Source organism: Anolis sagrei, chromosome 7 (genome assembly GCF_037176765.1).
Source record: "Anolis sagrei isolate rAnoSag1 chromosome 7, rAnoSag1.mat, whole genome shotgun sequence".
Lineage (NCBI taxonomy): Eukaryota > Metazoa > Chordata > Lepidosauria > Squamata > Dactyloidae > Anolis > Anolis sagrei.
The window spans coordinates 12,942,236-12,962,097 of NC_090027.1; the positions used below are offsets into that span (position 1 = coordinate 12,942,236).

General features: G+C 40.8%; 1 protein-coding gene across 2 annotated transcripts in view; it reads right to left on the reverse strand.

Moving 5' to 3' along the window:
* Positions 1–19,862, reverse strand: part of UNC5D (unc-5 netrin receptor D) — a 571,167-nt gene that overhangs the window by 241,677 nt on the left and 309,628 nt on the right. For both annotated transcript variants that reach the window (XM_067470687.1, XM_067470686.1), the window contains exons 3-4: positions 15,444–15,587; positions 8,423–8,526 (exon numbers count right to left, since the gene is read on the reverse strand). In XM_067470687.1, the coding sequence (XP_067326788.1) occupies positions 8,423–8,526; positions 15,444–15,587 (248 nt within the window). The remainder of the gene's footprint in view (positions 1–8,422; positions 8,527–15,443; positions 15,588–19,862) is intronic.

The window sequence follows — 19,862 nt, forward strand, 5'->3', positions numbered from 1 at the left end:
GTGAATGAACATTAATTCCCTCTCATTGTAAGTTTTCTTGAGTATCTCTGTGTTGAACTGAGGTCAAAATGCTGTTCAATTGTTTTTGTAAAATGTAGGTAAAGGTAAAGGTTTTCCCTGACATTAAGTTCAGTCATGTCCAACACTGGGGGTTGGTGCTCATCTCCATTTCTAAGCCGAAGAACCGACATTATCCATAGACATCTCCAAGGTCATGTGGCCGGCATGACTGCATGGAGCGCCATTACCTTCCTGCAGATCTACTCACATTTGCATGTTTTCGAACTGCTACGTTGACATGAGCTAGGGCTAATAGCAGGAGCTCATGCTGCTCCCTGGATTCGAACCTGCGACCTTTTGATCAGCAAGTTTATTTGACTATTTTTCTTAATAATAATATAATATATTTTTATATAAGCATTGCATATATTAGTATAAAACCGATAAAATATGTCTGTAGCCTCCAACAACTCTTCCTCTGGGCATGAGGCAGGGCATAGTGAACAAGCATACAGATGCAGAGTTGTCTGTTCTGCTCCACAGTCCCATCTAATATAATATATTATATACACATATAACATTTATAAAATTATAATATAATACAATATAATAATAATACAATATTATATTTATATATTTTATACTGCATGTAATATTACTAATAATATTACAATATAATGGTATAGTACAAAATCATAATATATAATACTGATATTGTACTATGCTAATAATTTAATATATTGTATGTATATATATACCGTATATACTATAATATAAGCCGAGTTTTTCAGCCCTTTTTGGAGGCTGAAGAAGCCCCTCTCGGCTTATATTCAAGTTAAGGCTCAGCCTGGAGAGGCGGCAGGTGGCGCGGTCCTAAAACCGCTTCTACTGGCGCCTCCTCCGCCTTCTCCTGGCTTCAGGATGAGGCAAGGCCCATTCCTGAAGGCAGGAGAAGGCAGGGTGGGCCCGGGGAGGTGGCGGGCGGCGGTCCTAAAGCCGCATTTCCCACCCTCAGCTTATACTCGAGTCAATGCATTTTCCCCAGTTTTTGTGGCAAAATTAGGTGTCTCGGCTTATATTCGGGTTGGCTTATACTCGAGTATATACGGTATATATCTTGTAAGCTGCTCTGAGTACCCTTTGGGGCGAGAAGGGTGCCATATAAATGTTGTAAATAAACAAATAATAAATTAAGTCAAAAGGCCTCACATTTTAAAGACTGAAATGTGTAATCCCAAATTAAATAATTATTGTTAAGATACCACATACAACATTTATGCCAGACTGAAAATCAAAAGACAAATCCAGCATTCCAGCCAGATGACTTCCCCCTTGCGGCCCCATTTGTATTCTATCATTAGTTTTTGGAGGTCATGGAGGAGAAATGAAATGGATCATGGCTGGCTGCCTGAGAACAAGCTTGTGCCTTTGAAAGTACCCAGCTTGATCCTCCATTTGCAATAAATTAGTCATCAGGATCGTATATCACCATACTTTTCAGAAGAAAGGAACATATTACCTTGATATCTATTGTTGTGGGGAGCACCCTATCATTAATCCGAATGTAGACTAGAATTCCAATGGTTATGAATCACTACATTAAGTAGGCTGCCTATCTTGATAAGAAGAGAAAATTAGCTCCGTACACCAAACCTTTATAAGAATTTTACTATCCAAAGCAAATATGACCTGTAAGGATTTACAGGCTTTATTAGCAGCAATAACTATTTTACAACCAACACCAGTAAATCAGGGTTTATTGAGAAGTCCACCATTTTAATCTGTGGAAAACCATTAAAATGTCGGCTTTTTATTGGACATCATTCCTAACTTTTATGAAAGATAGATTTTCCCATTTAACTGGCAAATGTAAAGTAGTAGAGTTGAGAATAATGAATTGATCTGAAAGTAGTCAAGTGGGCTGTGTTTCAAGAGACATAAGGTCTAAATCCAGAAACGATTTCCATGGTTCACTAGACCCACATTACACAATTAACATAAACACAATATATGAAAGGGAAGACGAGCTCCTCTAGCACACTTAATCCTCTGCCTCATAACATCCCAGTCATTTTATCTCTTCCTGTCTTTCGTGATGAAATGCCGAAGATCATTAAGCTGAGATGAGAACGCTATATGGCTTCTGTGGACAAAATTCATATATAGCTAGCCATCCCCTGTCACGCGTTGCTGTGGCCCAGTCTGTGTATATGTGTTTTGTGTGTGTATATGTGTGTATAAATGTGTGTATATGTGTATATATGTGTGTTTGCAAATATATGTCAGAGTGCGACAGAAACTTTGAAGCTTAGAAGAATGAACACATTGAGACTTCAGTAAAAGCAAACATATAGCTTTACTGAGTAGACAAATATACAGCACACACTCACATTGACACCCAACCAAAAAGAACAGAAACAAGACAAAAGCACCGAAGTAAGAAGGAGGAACAATATCTTATCTTTGGACCCTCTCTACGCGTTCCAGGCACATTCAGGGTCACAACTTCACAGTTCATTAGAGGCTTAACTGATTAAGCATTTCAGAGTCAATACACTCTCTGCTAATGCAATCAGGTTGCATTTACAGGCATTGCACAAAATTACATTTAAACATTCACATTACACTAATCTTACATTGACAATATATGTGTAGTTTTGCACATGTGTTGTAATGTATTTTTTTTTTTGGCTTTTGTAAGTCTCTTCTGCTGTGCTAAATTAACTGATTCATGAGGCCATAAAGAAGACTCCAGCAAAGCATTCCAGCGGGGAAGCATGCGGGGAATGCGGAAGTGCTTCATCAGTGTCGCAGATGGACGATGAAAGCGACAGCTCCCCTGATGGCCAGAAAAAGTTAAATAGCCTCTGTGTATGTCTGTATATGTTTGTATGTCAAAAATTGGCATTGAATGTTTGCCATATATGTGTACACTGTAATCCGCCCTGAATCCCCTGCGGGGTGAGAAGGGCGGAATATAAAAGCTGTAAATAAATAAATAAATAAATAATTTTTTCAGTGTTTTTAATGAGTGATGGTCACTCATTGGCCTGATAGGTGCATTGTGTCCAAATTGGGTGTCAATTCGTCCAGTGGTTTTTGAGTTTTGCAAATCCCACAAATGAACATTACATTTTTATTTATATAGATACTAGGCGTCCCCTGCCACACACTGCTGTGGTCTATTCTGTGTATATAAGTGTATATATTTGTGTATAAGTGTGTATATATTTGTGTTTATATGTGTGTTTGCATACACACACACACACACTAGCCGTCCCCTGCCATGCGTTGCTGTGGCCCAGTCTGGTGATCTGGAAAATAAAGTAATGAGAAAGCGATGGTTTCTAATATATGTAATTTTCTTTATGCTTGCGGGTAAACAGTATTTCTTGCTGTTTCTTTGTCAGTGTTGATGTGGAGAGTGTCTGGTTTGCCTACTCTGAAACATGCAACATATCATTGTCCTTCTTTAGGGGCCCCTTTCAAATCTATGATATATATGTGTGAATCATATCTCTCTCTCTCTCTCTCTCTCTCTCTCTCTATCTATCTATCTATTTATCTATGGCTGGATGGCTCTTTATCAGGAGGGCTTTGATTATGTTTTCTTGCCCTGGTGAAAGGAGTTGGACTGGGTGGCCTTAAGTGTTTTCTGTTGGTCATGGGCGTTCTGTGTGGGAAGTTTGGCTCAATTCTGTCATTGGTGGGGTTCAGAATGCTCTTTGATTGTAGGTGAGCTATAAATCCCAGTAACAACAACTCCCAAATGTCAAGATCTATTTCCTCCAAATGCCATCTGTGTTCATATTTGGGCATATTGAGTATCCCTGCTAAGTTTGGTCCAGACCCATCATTGCTTGAGCCCACAGTGCTCTCTGGATGTAGGTGAACTACAACTCTCAAACTCAAGGTCAATGCCCATCAACCCCTTCTAGTGTTTTCTGTTGGTCATGGGAGTCCTGTGTGCCACGTTTGGTTCAGTTCCATCATTGGTGGAGTTCAGAATGTAGGTTAACTATAAATCCCAGCAACTACAACTCCCAAATGACAAAATCAGGCTTTTTTGAGTGATGGTCACCTCTTGGGTTAGTAGGTGGCCAAATTTGGTAGCAATTCGTCCAGTGGTTTTTTGAGTTATGTTAATCCCTCAAATGAACATTACATTTTTATTTATATAGATATATAGGTGTATTTATGTGTGTGTATACATTGGTGTATTTGTGTGTTTATATGTGTACATGCATATTGTGTATATGTGTGTGCTTATCTATATGCTTACTTGTGTGTATATATGTTTGTATGTGGAGATGTATGTATGTGTGTGCATGTGTATATGTATATATATGTGTGTATATATATGTATATGTGTATATGTGTATATTTGTGTGTTTGTTTGTGCATATATATATATATATATATATATATACGTGTGTTTCTATAAATGTGTGCATGTGTGTGTGTGTGTGTGTGTGTGTGTGTGTGTATATATATATATATATATATATATGAGAGAGAGTGTATGTGTATATGTATTTACGGTGTATTTTGGGGGTTTTTAAGTCTGTTTCGCTGGGGTTTTGTGTGTGTGTGTTTATGGTGATGGACACTAATTGGACTGTTAGGTGTATTGTGTCTAAATTTTGTGTCAGTTCATTCAGTGGTTTTTGAGTTATGTTAATCCCACAAACGAACATTACATTTTTATTTATATAAATGAGGACAGGGAAAAAATATTTCTAATTGTATATGTTGGCCCCATAGAAATTTCAGTTGGGGAGACAATGGTAAAAAAGAAAAGAAGCAACAGAAGGAGAAAAATAGTCTGAAAATAGTTTTTCATCCACCTGAACATGTGTTTTCTGAAGCTATTTGGGTATTCTGATCCTACATAGATGAAGAATCTTCTGGGCAATTTAAGAGAGCATTTTAATACCTTATAATGTAATTCCTATTGGGGTCAAACATCACTCCAAAACTCATTCAAGATATTTTGAAAATTCTGGTGAATAAGATTTGATCATACTTGTTAATCTTTTCCCTTCAGATACAATCAGATTACTGAATTGTAACCGTTGTTTCCCTTTGATTGTCTCACCTGAAAAGAACATATTTATCTTGAACAGGTACATCGTGAAGATTAAGAGAGAAGATTCCAACTTTAGAAGTTCTGAGGATCTTTTTCCTGTTTCTTTTTTAAAAAGTTTTACACATATTGAAACCACATATTAAGTATAAAGTAAACTATACTACATTATGAACTTAATTACAAAGGACATCACAGTGTCTGATGGCTGTGATGGATTGGATGAGAGCTAACAAGTTGAAGCTTCATCCAGACAAGACAGAGGTCCTCCTGGTCAGTCGTGGGGCTGACCGGAGTACTGGGTGGCAACCTGTACTTGACGGGGTTACACTCCTCTTGAGGGCACAGGTCCATAGCTTGGAGGTCCTCCTGGACTCAATGTTGTCGTTTGTTGCTCAGGTGTCGGTGGTGGCCAGGAGGACCTTTGCACAACTCAAACTTGTGTGCCAGCTGTGACCATACCTTGTGAAGTCTGACTTGGCCAACATGGTCCATGCCTTGGTTACATCCAGATTGGACTATTGCAATGCGCTCTGTGTGGGGCTGCCCTTGAAGATGGCCCGGAAGCTCCAACTGGTACAATGGGCGGCAGCCAGGCTCCTTACTGGAGCAAACTATAGGGAGCATACAATGCCCCTTTTAAAACAGCTTCACTGGCTGCCAATAAATTGCCGAGCCAAATTCAAGATGCCCTAAATTCAAGCCCTAAACCAGTGCTTCTTAACTTTCCTAATGCTGTGACCCCTTAATACAGTTCCTCATGTTGTGGTGACCCCCAACCATAAAGGCCTTTGCATTCATCTAAAAACACCATGTGGTGTGCAATTTCCTCAGCTGGAATTATTGGTCCCTGGTTCTTTGAGGAAAATGAAGTCGCAGTGACAGTGAATTTGGACCGGTATGTAAACATGTTACAGGATTTCTTTTCCCACGGCTAGATGGGTTGGACTTAGGGGACATTTGGTTCCAACAAGATGGTGCAACTGCACGCACTTCAAGAGCATTGATGGCTGTTTTGAGGGAACACTTCCCAGAGCACCTCATCTCAATTAGGGGGGATTTGGAGTGGCCACTCTCCAAATTTGGCCCCTTGTGATTTTTTTCTATGGGGTTTTTTTTTTTTTAAATCCCGTGTTTACGTGAACCATCCAAGGACCCTACAAGATTTGAAGACCAACATCCAGGAAGAAATTGCCAACATAATGCCTGCTATGCTGGCAAGAGTAATAATAATAATAATAATAATAATAATAATAATAATACTTTATTTGTACCCCGCTACCATCTCCCCAAGGGACTCGGTGCAGCTTACATGAGGTTGAGCCCACAATAGAACAATAAACAATAACAGCAATAATACAAAAACAATACATAAACTCATAAGCAAAATAAGCAATAAGCATTAACAATAACACGATGCATTTAAAAACCTATGGCTGAGCAAAATGTAATAATTAAAATTTTAAAAATAATGCTGGGCATGAACAAGATGACATGTAACTGGGATAGAAGTTTTGGAGAGGGAAGAAATGTGCAGACAATCTTAAATCATTATTAAAGTGTGTTTAAGGACATATTACCCTTATTCTGGGAAGGCACACTGAAACAGCCACGTTTTCAGGCTCCTCCTAAAGACTGCCAGAGTTGGGGCTTGCCTAATGTCCCTGGGGAGTGAGTTCCAGAGTCGAGGGGCCACCGCCGAGAAGGTGGTCATGACAAACGCCAGAAATCGGTTTACTCATGGAGAATGGGGGACGCCACCTACCTAATTTGATCTTCAAAACGACGTAAAACAAAACTTTAGGTATGCGCCTTCATTATAAAAAAAAATCTGATTCATACAATGGGTTTTATTAAGTTTTGAAAAAAGGAAGTTATGCTGCTGCACCCTGTATGAGTCCCCACTGCCAGATAACCTGAGATAAACAGATTTTGGTCGTGTCAGGAACGACCTGGTGTGAGAGAATTGGCCATCTGCAAGGACGTTGCCCAGGGGACACTTGGATGATTTGATATTTTTTGTCATCCTTGTGGGAGGCTTCTCTCATGTCCCTGCATGAGAAGCTGGAGCTGATAGAGGGAGCTCATCCACCTCTCCCCGGATATGAACCTGCGACCCATCAGTCTTCAGTCCTGCCAGCACAGGGGTTTAAATGTATAAATAGGGCTGGGTAACCATGGAAAATTTTGTTTCTAAACTCGATTCGTTTTTAGGGGGTTTTTGCGTTTCGTTTTTTAAAAGAATTCCGAAATTTTTCTTTAAAAAAGTTCAAAATATACAAAATTTCGTAAATTACGAAACAATTACGAAACAATTACGAAACAATTACGAATCGATTCGTTAATGGCGGACGCGATTGCGCAATATGCAAAAAAACCCCCTCCAAATGGGACAGGGGGAACTTCTGAAGCTTCCCTCTCCCTCTGTTGTTGACTGTTGGTGTGATAATTTATTTTTTTATCACTGATAAAACAAACAACAACCCTAAAACTTGCACCAGACATACGGAAATAATAACGAAACAATTTCAAAATGATTTCGAACCAATTACGAAACAATTCCGAAATAAATTGAAAAATTTGTTTCGATTTTTAGTTGCTCCTGCATGGCTCAATATCGGATCGTAAGCTAATTTAAATACGAATCAATAACGAATCACGAAATTAACGAACGAAACCGCCCAGCCCTAATAAATAACTTAAATGCAATAACTTAAATAACTGAATGCAATATTCCTGCTTCTTGGCAGGGGGTTGGACTGGATGGCCCATGAGGTCTCTTCCAACTCTTTGATTCTATGATTCTATGAAATACTCTAAATATATCCCAGGACTTTGCATTATTATTTTTCAACATGCCAAACCATGGACCATGGAGCATCTCATCACTTAAATGCAGACCACACGGCAATATGACTTGGGCATGACTCCAGCCTTTGGAAACAGACACACTTGGAGGTGGCTTATTAATCTTCTACTGCTATGAGCAAAGTATTGTTAGAGAAATGAACTTCTATTGCTTCTGGTTCCCAACTGGAACAATGTTGTATTTTCTTGAAGAGCTTACTGTAAGATCTGAGAAACACATCAAGAGCACTGACAGCAAACACACACATACACACTGTTTATACACGAGGCTCAGATAATTTTTGAGCCATCGTTGTATAGGTTATGTTAATGACGTATCGTTCGACATTTAAACACAAAAGTAGAGACATCTTTGTAAAACAGAAAGGTTCTTTGCCCCATCATGATTTCATGTTCTTGTTACAGCATGTCACAAGATCACAAAACAAAAAGTGTTTGTTGTGACGTGCCATAGGGCTCAGCTCTCACCTCTGCTGCAGGTACACCCTCTGGCGGTCGACAATGGAGCACGATCATCCCTTCGAGAGGCACTTCCTTTCCCTGCGGGTCTTGCTCAAAGTTTTTGCGTAAATCTGCAAAGAAGATCATATGGAAGTTAACAGCGCCAAATACATGGAAGTATAAGACAACAAATAACTCTTTTTTTAAAAAAAGGATCTTGCGGCATCTCCAAGACCAGCACATATATTGTGGCATGAACAGATAAGCATTTCATACAATCATATGAGGGTTGAAGGAAAAGTAATGCCTCCACCTTCATTACTTGGGTTTGGATGGGAATATTTTAATAAATCAAACGCAGAAATAATTGACACATTCCAGCTTGTCAATATCACAATTCAAGAGAGATATTGACAAGCTGGAATGTGTCCAGAGGAGGGTGACTAAAATGATCAAGGGTCTGGAGAACAAGCCCTATGAGGAGCGGCTTAGGGAACTGGGCATGTTTAGCCTGAAGAAGAGAAGGCTGAGAGGAGATATGATAGCCATGTATAAATATGTGAGAGGAAGCCACAGGGAGGAGGGAGCAAGCTTGTTTTCTGCTTCCTTGGAGACTAGGACGCAGAACAATGGCTTCAAACTAGAAGAGAGGAGATTCCATCTGAACATTAGGAAGAACTTCCTGACTGTGAGAGCCGTTCAGCAGTGGAACTCTCTGCCCCGGAGTGTGGTGGAGGCTCCTTCTTTGGAAGCTTTTAAGCAGAGGCTGGATGGCCATTTGTCAGGGGTAATTTGAATGCAATATTCCTGCTTCTTGGCAGGGGGTTGGACTAGATGGCCCATGAGGTCTCTTCCAACTCTTTGATTCTATGATTCTATGATTCTAATCCTTAGAATGTGCTCTTTAACTACCACTATTAACTTTTCCACATAATCACCAGACAATTGGATACATTTATGCCAAAGATGATCAAGTTTTCTGAAATGGACACTCTGTTCCAATTCAGGCGTCAGCATCCTGGGTACCCACTGTGCACAGCTTATGAATGAAACAAATAGAAACGGATAGTGATTCTATACAAACGAACAAGACTACTGGCCAATGCAATAGAGAAGGGGTTAGTAAAAGTGGCCATCCAGTCACACCAAGGTGAGATTAGTGTTACTGGACAGTCAGGACTCCCTCCCATACCTTCAGAGGCCGAGGTGGAGGTGTCGGTCTAAACTATCCTGGTGCTAATCCAGCATTCATCATGCTGGATCAACCCTGAAATAAATGATCTTTGTAGATCCACCCAAGGAAACAGGGCGATCAATGGACCCAAACTGCAGGATGAGAGTTTCCACCTTCAGGATGTACTCCACTCATGGAGTCCGAACCGCAGCTATGTTCTTTCTCAGCAGTATTATTTTGATGTTACTTATAATTGTGATTGTTTTTATATTTTAATTGCTGTTTTTAATTTGATTGTATTTTATCTGTAATTGTTGGGCTTGTCCCTTGTAAGCTGCTCTGAGTTCCCTTGGGGAGATGGTTGGCGGGGTATAAAAATAAAATTATTATTATTATTATTATTATTATTATTATTATTATTATTGTTATTATTTGAAAAACAACAAGATGAGTCCACAGCAGACACTCTGCTGGCTATTGTATTGGATCACACGTCGGACACTTCCCAAGTGTCTAGGACTTGTGTGATGTATCGGCGAATAATGCGTGAAGATCCCAGTAAGGAGATGGTAGATGGTAATTTTGATTGTGTTTAAGTTCAGGCCAAGATCTTTAGGCACTGCACCCAGTGTGCCAATCACCACTGGGACCACCTTGACTGGCTTGTGCCAGAGTCTTTGCAGTTCGATCTTTAAATCCCCATACCGTGTCAGTTTTTCCTGTTGTTTCTCTGCAATCCTGCTGTCACCTGGGATTGCAACATCAACAATCCATACTTCGTTGTTTAACATGATTGTGAGGTCAGGAGTGTTGTGCTCCAGAACTCTGTCTGAATCTGGAAGTTCCAGAGAAGTTTTGTGTAACTTTTTCCAGCTTGTGAACCCACCAGTTCTTTGTCGCAGGCAGATAGTATTTGTGGCACAAGTTCCAATGAATCATCTGAGTAACAGTGTTATGCCTCTGTTTGTAGTCTGTCTGCGCGATCTTCTTGCAGCAGCTGAGGATGCGATGTATTGTTTCATCTGCTTCCTTGCAGAGTCTACACTTGGGATATATTGTCGACTTTTCAATTCTGGCTTTGATGGCATTGGTTTGAATGGCTTGTTCTTGGGCTGCCAGAATCAGGCCCTCCTTTGTCTCCTTTTTCAGAGTTCTATTTGTGAGCCACAGCCATGTTTTTTCTCCCAATTTGGTGTCGTCTGCTAACTTAGAAGGCAGGATCATCAAGTTTGCAGACAACACCAAATTGGGAGGGATAGCCAATACTCCAGAGGACAGGAGCAGATTTCAAAATGATCTTGACAGATTAGAGAGATGGGCCAAAACTAACAAAATGAAGTTCAACAGTGACAAATGCAAGATACTCCACTTAGGCAGAAAAAACAAAATGCAAAGGTACAGAATGGGGGACAATGCCTGGCTCGAGAGCAGTACGTGTGAAAAAGATCTTGGAGTCCTCGTGGACAACAAGTTAAACATGAGCCAACAATGTGATGTGGCGGCAAAAAAAGCCAATGGGATTTTGGCCTGCATCAATAGGAGCATAGTGTCTAGATCTAGGGAAGTAATGCTACCCCTCTATCCCACTTTGGTTAGACCACACCTGGAATAATGTGTCCAATTCTGGGCACCACAATTCAAGAGAGATATTGACAAGCTGGAATGTGTCCAGAGGAAGGCGACTAAAATGATCAAGGGTCTGGAGAACAAGCCCTATGAGGAGTGGCTTAAGGAGCTGGGCGTGTTTAGCCTGAAGAAGAGAAGTCTGAGAGGAGATATGATAGCCATGTATAAATATGTGAGAGGAAGCCACAGGGAGGAGGGAGCAAGCTTGTTTTCTGCTTCCGTGGAGACTAGGACGCGAAACAATGGCTTCAAACTACAAGAGAGGAGATTTCATCTGAACATGAGGAAGAACTTCCTGACTCTGAGAGCTGTTCAACAGTGGAACTCTCTGCCCCGGAGTGTGGTGGAGGCTCTTTCTTTGGAAGCTTTTAAACAGAGGCTGGATGGCCATCTGTCAGGGGTGATTTGAATTCAATATTCCTGCTTCTTGGCAGGGTGTTGGACTGGATGGCCCATGAGGTCTCTTCCAACTCTTTGATTCTATGATCCTTTTCAATTCTGGCTTTGATGGCATTGGTTCGAATGGCTTGTTCTTGGGCTGCCAGAATTAGGCCCTCCGTCTCCTTTTTCCATTTTCTGAGCCACAGACATGTTTCTTCTTTGTCAATTTGGCTCTCATTATTATTATTATTATTATTATTATTATTATTATTAGGAGAAACGTCTTGACTGTATATTGAGCTTTCTGGATTACAGGCAGAATATTGGCAAATCAAACCCTTACGAGGAAAAATCTATCAGATAAACAACCAAGAAGGGAGAGCAGAGGGATCACCTTTTAAAATAATGGTAGAGGTCCTTTCTTGCCCTATATCAAACCCTGTTTCTTCTTTCATATCCACATGGGACTTATTCAGCCATAAACCAAAGTGCGTTTGAAAACATGGACAAGGTTGTTTCAGTCAATGGAACTGTCAATGGAAACAAACTGAGCAGGGTTTTTTTTTTTTTTTTGGTTTTGTTTTTGTATATATCATGGCTACAAAAGGGCCCAGGGCCTTGCAGATATGATGTAAAGCCTTAATGGGAATGGGAAAAAACCCACAAGTGGATGTGTAGCATATGAGTGTTCCAACAGCAAGTGGCAATACAGGCTGAACATAAGAGAGCCGGATCGAATCACTTGCTTTAATGCATTTTTGGCTCCCTTTTCACACTTCCATGTCAGAAAAGAAAATTCACAGAACAGAGCACAAGTCAATAAAAAATTCAATTCTGAATAATAGCCCATTGCAGCACTGCAAAACTGGGGAATTATCCACTCCTTCAACGTAATGGCAGTTAATGCAGTGAAATAAAAATAATTTATGCATTCCAAATAAACCAACCAAGAAAAAAAAAACACAGCCATTTATAAAAATCACAAGTCTGTTGCGTTGCCTTATTAGTTTACCCCACTGTTCAATTTAAAGGGGCTCTGTTGTGTAGGCGTCTTTAGGTGGAAAATGTGGTAGAAAAACAATGCTTGAGAAACAGAAATAAATATAATATTTACAGAGATGTGAACATCACATTCCTCCTGGGGAATACTTGTTGCTTTATATAAGAAAATGCATTCTTGCCAAAGAAAGGAATGAGTGCAGGAAAAATGTAATTTTCTTGGTTCAGATGTAATACAACAAGTCAAAGTTCATTTCTGAGGCATGTGCTAGTCTGTGTTGCTCAACTGTTCCTATTAAACTCACCCTAAAAGCAAAAATATCTATGTTTTGAACTCTTCTCTGGCCATTGTAGGTCTAGGATAAACCCTAAAAACAACAGTAGCAGCAGCAACAACAACAACAACAACAACCAGATGAAATCTGGAAGTAGCTTTCCATTGTTTCATGATTTGAAAAAAAAGGCCCTTTCCAGGGAGCCCTACACATGGTATAGTACACTTCATAGAATCATAGAATCAAATCATAGAATCAAAGAGTTGGAAGAGACCTCATGGGCCATCCAGTCCAACCCCCTGCCAAGAAGCAGGAATATTGCATTCAAATCACCCCTGACAAATGGCCATCCAGCCTCTGCTTAAAAGCTTCCAAAGAAGGAGCCTCCACCACACTCCGGGGCAGAGTTCCACTGCTGAGCAGCTCTCACAGTCAGGAAGTTCTTCCTAATGTTCAGATGGAATCTCTTCTCTTGTAGTCTCCAAGGAAGCAGAAAACAAGATTGCTCCCTCCTCCCTGTGGCTTCCTCTCACATATTTGTACATGGCTATCATATCTCCTCTCAGCCTTCTCTTCTTCAGGCTAAACATGCCCAGTTCCCTAAGCCGCTCCTCATAGGGCTTGTTCTCTAGACCCTTGATCATTTTAGTCGCCCTCCTCTGGACACATTCCAGCTTGTCAATATCTCTCTTGAATTGTGGTGCCCAGACCTCACGGTGAGACTTTTTTTGCAATGGGTTTGCATTGCACTTTCAATGTGCCCCTTGACCTTCCATAGCTTTTCTCACCTGTTGCAGAAAAACTCATAAAAATAAACAACCCTTATTTCAAATTGTATCGAGGCCACCAGTTTGTAAAGGAGCCACCACTTTGTAAGGACTTACTAAATTGATAACACAACTAATGGCTGTAATATTGAATTGGTCTTACTTCAATGTGTAGCGTGGCTTAACTTGAAAGTATTTGTAACAGAGACTTGGCTTTAGAAGAAACTGTAACAAGTTTATTGAAGTATAGAAGAAGCTTGATGGTTTCGATGTTTCTTAACTCTTAGAGGCACATTTCTTCAGAGGTTACATTTAATACATTTCATAAAACAACTCTTAAGATAACTATTCCTTTTCATGTGAAGTGTAACTTCACTCAGGGAGCACACAACTCCCCAGCTGCGCCAGCTCCACTTGCTGCCAGTCTGCTACCAGGCACAATTCAAAGTGCTGGCTTTAGCGTATAAAGCCCTAAATGGTACAGACCCAACTTGCCTGTCTGAATGCATCTCCCCTTATGAACCCTCCAGGACTTTAAGATCATCTGGGGAGGTGTCACAAGTATGTCTGGCTGGGACAAGAGACAGGGCCTTCTCAGTGGTGGCCCCTCAGCTTTGGAATGCCCTTCCTAGGAATATTAGATCAGCCCCTTGCCTTTTAACATTTCAAAAGAAGGTCAAGACTTGGTTCTTTGAGCAAGTGTTTGCAGACACAATATAACAGACATGGAGAGAAAAACGGAATGACTTGACGACGCTATTGGATAACGCTTTTAATTAGGAGACTCAAATTGATATACGATTTTATTGATATTGACTGTATTACTTGGTTTTATACTTAAATTAACTGTTTTTTAATTTCACTTTATGTCTTTGATTCTGACTGTAAACCACCCTGAGTTGCCTGCGGGCCAAGATGGGTGGTATATAAATACAGTAAATAAATAAATAAATAAATATGTACAAATTCAACTTAAAAACAAACCCACACTGCAGCCAACATATTGTGTCCAATTCTGGGCACCACAATTCAAGAGAGATATTGACAAGCTGGAATGTGTCCAGAGGAGGGCAACTAAAATGATCCAGGGTCTGGAGAACAAGCCCTATGAGGAGCGGCTTAGGGAACTGGGCATGTTTAGCCTGAAGAAGAGAAGGCTGAGAGGAGATATGATAGCCATGTATAAATATGTGAGAGGAAGCCACCGGGAGGAGGGAGCAAGCTTGTTTTCTGCTTCCTTGGAGACTAGGACGCGGAACAATGGCTTCAAACTACAAGAGAGGAGATTCCATCTGAACATTAGGAAGAACTTCCTGACTGTGAGAGCCGTTCAGCAGTGGAACTCTCTGCCCCGGAGTGTGGTGGAGGCTCCTTCTTTGGAAGCTTTTAAGCAGAGGCTGGATGGCCATCTGTCAGGGGTGATTTGAATGCAATATTCCTGCTTCTTGGCAGGGGGTTGGACTGGATGGCCCATGAGGTCTCTTCCAACTCTTTGATTCTATGATTCTATGATTCTATGATACTGACTGTAAACCGCCCTGAGTTGCCTGCAGGCCGAGATGGGTTGTATATAAATACAGTAAATAAATAAATATGTACAAATTCAACTTAAAAACAAACCTACACTGCAGCCAACATGCTCATGTGTTTCGACATACAGTTTGGAGAACTCTAGACTAAGGAATTTACAAATTTAAAATCCCAGGTTTCTCCAGGAGGGAACCATGGCAGGTAAAGTGGCATCAACCAACTTGAATTATCCAATGTGCCTGTACAGCGGGATGCTCTGAATGTATCCACTCTGTTAGCAGCTGGAAACCACTTACAGGCTATGCGGACAGAAGCCTTCCTGCTTTTTGACGTTCCCAGGTGGCTCCATGCCACACATTGGCACCAATAGTCCTCTGGTCCGTGAAAATCCTCCACTTGCTGTCTTGTCACATTGATATATGCTTCCCGAACCTTCAAGCCTGAATGAGAAAGATACAGGAAAATTAGCTGATAGAAAATGGCTTACTCCAGCATAATGCTAAGGTTAGCCAAACCTTTGCTTTTTAATTAAACAATTCCATTTTTAATCAAGGCAAAGCTCTAATTACTCTGACAATAATGTATGGCTGCTAATTAAATTCTAACAGCCAAGTAGGTCAGGATGCATGAGCTGAAAGAATTTGCCTGCCAAGATGGTTTTCAGAAGCGTGTGATATCTGCATTCAAAATCTTCTCTTGGCACATCCATACTTCAAAATTGTTAGTTTATTTAGCTTGAAACACACACACACACACACACTAATATAGCAAATAAGCAGTCATCTAAGAAGTTATGATTGCAATTCTAAGCACATTTGCTTATTTATGTCTTTTAAATCTGTGGGATTTCCATCCAAGCAAAGGTGCAAACCTTTCTGCTTATTTGTTTCATTCATTGGCAGTATAGCCGAAAACAATAAAGCAGAGATGACAGAATGGTAGATATCAAAGAAATGAATACAATGTACCCATGATACAATAACAAATGGCACTAAGAGACCAGAATCATTATTAAAAATCTATACCGAAAGAAGGATTGATTGGATACAATAATTAATGGAATATGCCACTGGGATCCATGGCATTTCCATCAAGCTGATCCTTTAATTTGAAATAGCAACCTGTTAATAATCATTTCGGACAGCAGGCATAAACAGCACTTTGGATATGGAATTGGACTGGAATGGTGATACGGCTGTTATACTGTTTTAATTAATGTTCTATTTATGGTTTTAATTGTTATTCTATTGCTTTGTCATATGTAGTGGCATCGAATTGCTGCCAAATGTAAGCCGTCCTGAGTCCCCCTTTGACGATTGAGAAGGAATGGGATAGAAATATTGGAAATAAATAAATTGTTCTATAACTTTATAATAATAATAATAATAATAAGAAGAAGAAGAAGAAGAAGAAGAAGAAAAAGTTCTTGTGGGTTTTTTCGGGCTATATGGCCATGTTCTAGAGGCATTTCTCCTGACGTTTCGCCTGCATCTATGGCAAGCATCCTCAGAGGTAGTGAGGTCTGTTGGAATTAGGAAAATGGGTTTATATATCTGTGGAATGACCAGGGTGGGACAAAGGACTCTTGTCTGCTGGAGCTAGGTGTGAATGTTTCAACTGACCACCTTGATTAGCATTTGATTGCCTGGCAGTGCCTGGAGCAATCTTTTGTTGAGAGGTGATTAGATGTCCTTGTCAGGAGAGAATGCCTCTAGAACATGGCCATATAGCCCAAAAAAACCCACAAGAACCTAGTGATTCCAGCCATGAAAGCCTTCGACAATACAATAATAATAATAATAATAACAACAACAACAACAACAACACGTTATTTGTACCCCGCTACCATCTCCCCAAGGGACTCGGTGCGACTTACATGAGGCCGGGCCCAGACACAACAATACAAGCAATAATAACAACAATACAAGCAATTAAAAAACAATAAAATACACAACATTATCAATAAGACAACACACAATTAAAACAGTGGGAAGGCCAAATGTAAAGTTCAAAATTGGAAATAAGGCTGGGACATGGATGAAAGATGATACTGGTGTTTGTGGAAGGGCATATGGGCAGACCTAAAGAAATGTAAAGTGCTTTGGAGGACAAAGTGCTATGGGATCATTATTCCAGGAAGGCACACTGGAACAGCCACATCTTCAAGCTCCTCCTGAAGACTGCCAGAGTTGGGGCCTGTCTGATGTTTTTAGGGAGTGAGTTCCAGAGTCGAGGGGCCACCACCAAAAAGGCCCTCTCTCTCGTCCCCACCAATCGCGCCTGCGATGCTGGTGGGATCGAGAGAAGGGTCTCTCTGGATGATCGAAGGGATAGTGTGGGTTCATATACAGAGATGTGGCATACAGAGATGTTGCAAACCAGAAGGGACAGAGAGTTTCATCTATGCTGACTATCGTGCCATCACCGCTCAAGCTGGAAGTTTTGAAATGGTTGAACAGAAGCTCTTCGAAGCTTTACACGCTCTTACTGCCTATTACATGGAAAACCAGCTGATTCCTAATCCATCCAAAACACAGACATGTGCTTTTCATCTTAAGAACAAGCAAGCATCCTGAATTCTAAAGAATACCTCAGAAAGAATCCCACTGGAGCATTGCAGCACACCAAAATATTCAAGCATTGCTTGAATATCAAGCAAAAAGTGGGTGCTAGAAATAACAACATGACTGGCACAACCTGGGGATCACAACCAGAGACAGTGAAGACATCTGCCTTTGTGCTTTGCTACTCTGCAACTGTATATGCATGCCCAGTTTGGAATACATATCACCATGTTAAAACATATTGCATTATTACAGGAAGGGTATGTTCTACACCAGGGGTCCTCAAACTTTTTAAACAGAGGGCCGGGTCACAATCCCTCAAACTGTTGGAGGGCCGGATTATAATTTGAAAAAAATGAATGAATTCCTACACACACTGCACATAACTTATTTGTAGTGCAAAAAAAAAAAAACCACACTTAAAATCAATACAATAATTGAAATGAAGAGCAATTAGTATTTCAATGGGAAGTGTGGGCCTGCTCTTGCCTGATGAGATAGTGTTGTTGTTGTTGTTGTTGTTGTTGTTGTTGTTGTGTGCTTTCAAGTTGTTTCAGACTTAAGTTGCGCTGTCGCACGCTGGGCCTGTACAAAAGACTGTAGACAGGACATAAATTCTGTGTGCCCAACGGGCCGCCGGGGCTGCCTCAGATTAAAGGCCTTTGGATTTCCTTAAACAGAGTCTTTAGATTGCTTAAAGGTTCAACAAAGTTCTTTATTATTGAAATCAAACAGGTACTTCAAGGCTTTCTTAATAGTCTATTGGCTCTCTCAATCTTGTCCACAGGGGACAGGCACTATCTTCATAACTGTATTTTAACTAATGGGGAAATCCTTAACCTCTTATTTGGGCAGTCTGTCTTTGCCTCTGTTGGCGTGGAGCCCCTACACCCAACTGCTTCTGGCTGCTGCGAGTGACCCTTACCAAGCAGAGCTTTGTAGACTTCCAGGGGAAAAGAAGGTGTTCAGTTTTACGGAGATGGCTGGCTGAAGGGCTGTGGGACCGGATTCCCTCAGCAAAGGAGCTGTAAGGCTGTAAAATCCTCAGCAAAGGAGCTGTGTTGAGACTGTGTCTCTCTGGCCAAGCTATGGGGCTGTATCTCCCTGGCCAAGCTGTAGAAGACGAAGCTTTCTACAGGAGCTCTTGGTTTTATGTCCTGTGTGAAAAGCTTCTCTGTGTGGACTGACCCAAAATGCTCCTATTCCCCCCAAAACCCAAAAAGGGGGCGGGACCAGGGAACCTAACAATAATTGACAGGTCATAGATCCAATAAATGCAAACTAAGGAAAGCCATCTAACTGCAAAGGCATAGAACTTTAAAATACATGCAGTAATCAACAAATAGCAAGATAAGCTGGAGCTCCTGGTGCGGCTGTACCAGAACATAAATTGATCCTGAGCAAGGGCAGAATAAATGACTTTGAAGGGCCGTATCCGGCCCTCGGGCCTTAGTTTGAGGACTCCTGCTCTACACCAATGGAGAAATTGTACTGTTTAGCCGGTGTCGCCAGACATTCACTGGGCATCCACTGGGAAGTAGCAGTCAATAATGAAAGGACCAAGGCAGTGACATCTCCACTCCATCCTCTGTTCAGATATCAGCCAGCACACCAATGTCCTAAATCAAGAAACATATTTCTAAGATCTACAGAGATACTTGGAGAAACACCTCAGTAAACAAGAGTCCAGAAGTGGCAGGCTAAAATCCAGAACTTCAACCGGTGGCTGAGACCGGATGAGAAACTCTCTCCTGGGCACATAGAAGCCTGGGCAACTTGGAAGACGGTGAACAGACTGCACTCTGGCACTACGAGATGCAGAGCTAATCTTACGAAATGGGGCTACAAAGTGGAGTCCACAACATGCAAGTGCGGATAAGAGCAAACCACAGACCACTTACTACAATGCAGTCTGAGCCCTGTCACATGCACAATGGAGCACCTTCTCACAACAACACCAGAGGCACTCCAAGTGGCAAGATTCTGGTCAAAGGAAATTTAGTATAATGCCAAGTGTTTAACGTTGTTTATGGTCTTTTAAAAATACATTATAACTGTTCCCTCATTTCACTTCTGACACGATAAATAAAATACTTTGACCATGCTGTGAGGCTTCCTGTCCCACTATCTGTGTAATGTTAACCATGATAT